At 33.4% G+C, this 6,331-nt stretch overlaps 1 protein-coding gene across 2 annotated transcripts; it reads right to left on the bottom strand.

Annotated features, from left to right (window-relative positions):
* Positions 1–384: 384 nt before the first annotated feature.
* On the bottom strand, positions 385–4,521 carry LOC111877049 (3-dehydroquinate synthase, chloroplastic). Of its 2 annotated transcripts, XM_052769570.1 has the most exons (9): positions 4,051–4,521; positions 3,424–3,574; positions 3,172–3,339; positions 2,831–3,057; positions 2,586–2,709; positions 1,904–1,966; positions 1,690–1,833; positions 833–970; positions 385–700 (listed from the first exon to the last, which is right to left on the bottom strand). In XM_052769570.1, exons 1-8 carry the CDS (start codon positions 4,389–4,391, stop codon positions 839–841), a joined length of 1,350 nt encoding a protein of 449 aa, XP_052625530.1. In that variant the 5' UTR covers positions 4,392–4,521; the 3' UTR covers positions 385–700; positions 833–838. The 2 variants fall into 2 exon arrangements, with proteins under 2 accessions (XP_052625530.1, XP_023729361.2); XM_023873593.3 differs by lacking the exon at positions 385–700 and having other exon boundaries at positions 746–970.
* Positions 4,522–6,331: the final 1,810 nt, after the last annotated feature.

Here is a 6,331-nt window from a genome sequence, read left to right as displayed (position 1 = left end):
ACATATAAAGATGTTTTAAAATAAATAAATATATTTACATTTTTACCCTAAATATGTTTTTTTATTATACGTATTCATGCAGAAAAATATATTTATACAAGAAAAGATGTTTAATTAAACATCGCATTTACAACTTTTTAAGATGTGTTTATACTTATGTAAAATATTTTTTTAGAAGTAAAATACATAGTTTTTACATATTTAAAAGTATAGATGCGTTTTTGTAACAAAATCCCATGATATTAACCCTCAATTAAATGAGCGCAATGCCAATGATTTATGTTATGTTAACTATTAACCAAGCTAATTAAAGTTTGTTATCAAGGATAAATATCACTATACTATGTTTGCTTGTTCGACTCGTTACAAGTATACAAACTCATCAACAAAAAATAAACAAAAATTCGATTAGAACATTGTACTTATACTTTATACTTGATCCATTATATGCGAGAGACGTTGAAATAGTACTAAAAAGATTGTCTAGTCCTCCCCTATGTAACAAAGACAACATTATGTTGTAATACATTTGTCATTGACGAATTGAGACATCAATCAAGAGTGTGACTCATGTCAATGACATAAAGTGCTATCTTTTGTCTCATAAAATGAAACAAGATGAAACAAGCATTCTTGTTGAGTCCAATCCACTTCCATCCCATGAACCGGTTATCATTATAAAACAAGACACACTCATCACCTAATTTTATTATCAAACATGAATACATCAAAAAAAAAAAAGGGATAACTAAAAGCCAATTTTGATACATAATAATATCATATTTTGGCATGTATAAAAGCCTTACACATCAAAGAAGAACGAAAACTATACCTAAAATCAAGACTTGGAAAATGCATGTAGGGTTTCATCAAGAGCTTTTCGGTCATAATCTCCTGTGAAAACACAGTTTCCTAGTGGGCCTTTTAAGAGTATTAGTCTTAGTAATCCATCAGCCACCTTCTTGTCCACCTAAATAAATAAATAATTATTAGCAAAGAAAAAGTTTATCATATAAAAGAAGAGTAAATTACACGAATGGTCCCTATGGTTTGGGATAATTTGCGTGCTTGATCTCTAACTTATTTTTTAACTCAGAAGCTCCCTATGGTTTGTTTTTGTTATGCATTTGGTCTCTACTGTTTATTTTTGTTACGCGTTTGGTCCCTATCTTATCTAAAAAGACTATTATTTAAAAAGGAAAAAATGATTGGGTAGGTGAGGTAAGATGAGGGGGTGGGATTAGGGGTGTGTTTATTTAAATAAATTAAAAAAATCAAGGGCATAATAGTCTTTTTAGGTAAGATAGGGACCAAGCGCGTAACAAAAACAAACAGTAAGGACCTTCCGAGTTAAAAAAATAAGTTAGGGACCAAACGCGCAAATTACCCTAAACCATAGGGACCATTCGTGTAATTTACTCATAAAAGAATTAGCGCGTGTTTCGCAAACTAAAGCTACTTGAAGTAATCGGGTCTGGTAAGAGGCTGAGTCTAACTCGATCAGATTTGAGACCGTTTGGTACCCACAATTAGTTGGGTTTGACTCGGTCTTAGAGACTCTGATATGCCTCTTACTGATAAGAATCTGGGTTGGGTCTGACTCAATCAGCAACTGTCAAACAGTCTGTTAGCTTTTTTTTGTTAGTTTTTTTTTTTTTTTAAAGTTATATTATTTTAGTTTTGACTTACGGCCATGACAGATTTGAACATATCTACGGTCATCATCTCGGGAGGGGTGGTTGGCAGTTTGGCTTGTTTTAAGATGGAGTTGACTCGTTTGACTATGGATTCGTCTATCCAACCAAGGCGGTATGACATGTCAACCGCCATTACCTGAAATTACGAAAATACCCTCAGAAATATATAGATCCAACATTTTAGCCTGGGAAAAAAAAATGCTTACGGTGCCTGCTGCAACTGCTTCTCCATGAAGCCAGTGTCCGTACCCGTAGCTAGTTTCTATTGCCTGTATCCAAAAAAGTACTTATAAGAAGAAAGATTATTATTATTATTTTTTTAAAAAGAAGTATTAGGGAAATTAAAAAATAAAAATAAAAAAGTACAAGAATAAAGATTTTTTTTTTTGAAAATAATAAAGGAATAAGTATTAGGGAAATTTTAAAAAAAAAAATAAGTATATGACTATTTTTTAAAAAAAGGGGTTTTATGCAGAAAAGTCCCGTTATTTTGAGAAATTTTTTGATAAAGTCCTAAATGTTTTTTTTTAACAGAAAAAATCTCATTAATTTGGGAAAATCACATAATCTGTCATTTCCTGTTAAAACTTTATATATATATATATATATATATATATATATATATATATATATATATATATATATATATATATATATATATATATATATAATGAAGGGTATTTTGGTCTTTTAACAAAAAAAGGTGGAATGGAATGAAACTGCATCCACCTTCCTTCTTGAATGCCAAAAACCATGAAACATAGATTTCAAAGATCCCAAAGGACTTAAATTCCATACAATTGGCAACAAAACACTCCATGGAATTGGAATTTAATCAAAGAACCCAAAAAAATAAATAAAATAAAAACATCAAAACTCAAAACTCACGTGACCAAATGTATGCCCCAGATTCAGTGTCGCCCTTAAACCACTTTCTTTCTCATCTTGAGATACAACTTCAGCCTTGTTTTCACATGAACGCTTTATAGCATATGCAAAAGCATCAGGATCCCTAAAAAACCAAAATCACATTCATCAGGATATGAAATTTTTATCCTACTTTTTAAAGATTACAACTTTTGTTTCACAGATTATCATTTTAACAAAATCATATTGGAGAAAAGTCTATTTACCTAGACATCAAAGCTTGCATGTTCTTTTCTTGCCACTCAAAAAATGGAGCATCTCTAATAAGCCCATACTTGATGACCTCAGCAAGACCTGAAGCTAATTCTCTATCAGGTAATGTGTTTAATGTGTCTGTATCTATTAGCACACACTGTGGCTGATAAAATGCTCCAATCAAGTTTTTTCCCAATCTGTGGTTTATTCCCGTTTTGCCCCCAACCGAAGAATCCACCTGGAATATAGCAAATGAAACTCTAATCAATGATGAGAAGGGTATTTACGTCTTTTGCACAGATGAGAGAAAAAAATTACAACTTTTGTCCCATTTGGCATCAGTTTGAGTTACCTGTGCCATAACAGTTGTAGGGATTTGAATGAAATTGACACCACGGAGGAAAGAAGCTGCAGCATATCCACACATGTCACCAATGACACCACCACCAAGGGCAACAAAAGTACATCTTCTATCCAATCGAGATTCAATGGCTTTGTCAAATACTTTCATGAGAGTATCCTATCATAAAATAAACAAAATGGAGCCTTTATTTCAGACACTAGACAACCATAGATGCAAATGTGGAATGAAAAAGAAACCTACCATGTCCTTGTATTTCTCACCATCTGGGAGAATCACACTTTCAACTGTAACATTAGGGTTTCCAACAGTTAAAGCATGGACAACTTTATCCAAGTATAAAGGCGCCACTGTGGTGTTTGTGACTACAAGAACTCTCTTCCCATGAATATGCCTAAAGGATTGAAAAACATGTGTGTAAGAGTCACGATGAAGATTCAATATTAACTTATCTTTCATTAATGTGATACTAGAAAGCTTTTGTGTAAAACCTGTATTTAAAGATACGTATAATTGCAGAAGCTTCATCAGCTTTGGTTGTTAAAAAGCGTGAAACGATTAATTACATAAAACGTATCATGTTTATCATCACAGAACCAATAGAAACATTGCCATTACTAATTTATCAACAAACCTCTTGCACAATGCCCAAATCAAATATATCAACTTCAAAAACAGAGATACATAATGTATCATGACCAAGGTGATTGTTTTTAATTGCAATGGAGACTATAGAAATCTTGAGCAAATCGAATTAATCATACGAAGAAAGATGGTGTGTTTCGGTAATTGATTGTTTTCAAGCACCCTGAACTTCCGAAATGATTTACAATAATTAAAACAACAGAAAAATAGCAACAATAACAATACCTTTGTAGAAGATCCGGTTGATTAAGCAGACCAGATCCGATATAGATTGGATAGCTCCGATCACCTAAATCAACATCAACTACGGTGGGAACTTCATCAGAACTCGACTTACTAGTCTCGATCACCGGAGGAGCAGCTGAAGTGGCAGATACTTTCATTGAATGTTTAGCTGGACGGGAGCAAGAAAGAGAAAGGGAACGTATTGGAATGGGATTTTCGGATACAAAACCTAGAGCGTTCTTATTGAAATGGTGGTGGTTGTTGGTGGATAAAGAAACGTTGTGTTTGGGTGAAATTGTGGAGTATGAGGCCGTCGCCGTCGTAGTCGCCGCCGCTGCCATATGGAATGGTGTGATCGGATTGAAAGGTGGTTTGGTCTGGTGGTTGGTGGGTGGGGAATCTATGAAGCCATTGTTAGGTATATGAAAGAGGGGTGGTAGGTGAAGGAGGGATTGGTGACTGCGGTCACCCTGTTGCTTTTTCTTATCGATCACATGTTTTCGTCTCGATAATTTTTTATTTTATTTTATTATTATTTTTTTTTTTTTAAGGAAAATGACTTGATAAGATAAGATATATTTTGAAATGTATATATTTAGTCTTTATTCTTTTTTTTTTGTAAAATAAACCTTTATACTTTATTTTTTGTAACAATGCAATCCTTGTGACCGGCTATACCCGGTATACCGGTCATATACGAATTTTCTTTTAGGGAAAATGACTTGATAGGGTAAGATACTTTTTGAATTGTACACATTTAGTCCTTATTCTTTTTTTTTGTAAATTAAACCCTTATACTTTATTAATATGTACACATTATGTCATTTTCACCGGATTCTACATGTTTTGCAATTAATTAGCTTAGTCACCGGAGGTGGGAGATCCTCCAGCAACAAGAAAAGGGCGGCGACCCTTCTCTTTCTCGTCTCTCTTCCTTCCGGTCGAACAACAACAGCCAAACACCCTTTACCTGTTGTGTTTCTCCGATCTGTCTCTCTTTGCCTCCATCTTTTAGATATGTTGCCAGAAAAAGAAGAAAAAATCGACGAGGGGGCTACCATAGCAGCTCCTCATCGCCAACTATCGTCTCTACTTCCTCTTGTCTCCCTCTTCGACCTTGCTGTTTTTGCCATCATTCATCCTTGGTACCAGTGATGTGTAGGAACACACAAAGGAGTCGCCGGAGATCAGGGTTCTCCCTCTTTTTCATGATGAATAAAAGTTGGAAAATCTCTTTGTGGATATGTGGATGTCACCTGGGTATTTCATTTCAACAAAATAAAAGAAAGGGAAAATGACTTGATAGGGTAAGATACTTTTTGAAATGTACACATTTAGTCCTTATTTTTTTTTTTGTAAAATAAACCCTCCACGTCAGCAAAACCTGTAGAATCCGGTGAAAAGGACCTAATGTGTACATATTATTAAAGTATAAGGGTTTATTTTACAACAAAAAAAGAATAAGGACTAAATGTGTACATTTCAAAAAGTATCTTACCCTATCAAGTCATTATCCCTATTTTTACCGATAAAACGACTACATATTTTGCCCAATAAGGTTTTGCAACTATGAGTTTAATTTTGCTTGCATGAAAAGATTTTTATGTAACAAAATATATACGAACTTTTGAATATTTTTGACAGTTTTTTTTAATATCATTCACAATGATAAAATTGATTATGATAAATATTTCTAAAAATTGGTTATCTCATAAATTTTCCTTTCTAATAAGAGAGTCATCTTTGTCACATGTCCCTTCAAAAATCGAAATTCATCTAATGTAAAATACCATTTTTGCCCCTACTTAAAATCACAAATCGATTACATATTCACATCATTCATGCCATATGAATATGATATATCTATAACTGATATCCTTATTTAATGTGATGTAATTTTAAAAACATACATGATATTTGGAAATGTTTTATTTCTTACCATATTCATTATTCTTTTTCATCCAATAACTCATCAAACAGCTTTTAGGTCCTGTTTGATAAACATCTTTCCAAGTCCATAAAGATCTTTTCAGCTGAATGGCCCGGAAAGATGTTTGATTTGCATAAAAAATTTCATCTTTCCTGGTAAGATGGGTCTTTCCCAAAAAGCTACAAGCCCAAGTCTGGATGGGAAAGAAACACGCGTGAGACAATTTTGCCCTAACAAAAAAAACGTCTTGCCATCGTCTCCATCTCGCCTCCAACATTGTTCTTTTTTTTGTTTGAAGATCGTCATTCTCTCTTCTATTCACCGAAGATCAAGAATCGTTCTTGATAAATC

Source organism: Lactuca sativa, chromosome 3 (genome assembly GCF_002870075.4).
Source record: "Lactuca sativa cultivar Salinas chromosome 3, Lsat_Salinas_v11, whole genome shotgun sequence".
NCBI lineage: Eukaryota > Viridiplantae > Streptophyta > Magnoliopsida > Asterales > Asteraceae > Lactuca > Lactuca sativa.
This window is presented reverse-complemented; position numbering and strand designations above follow the sequence as displayed.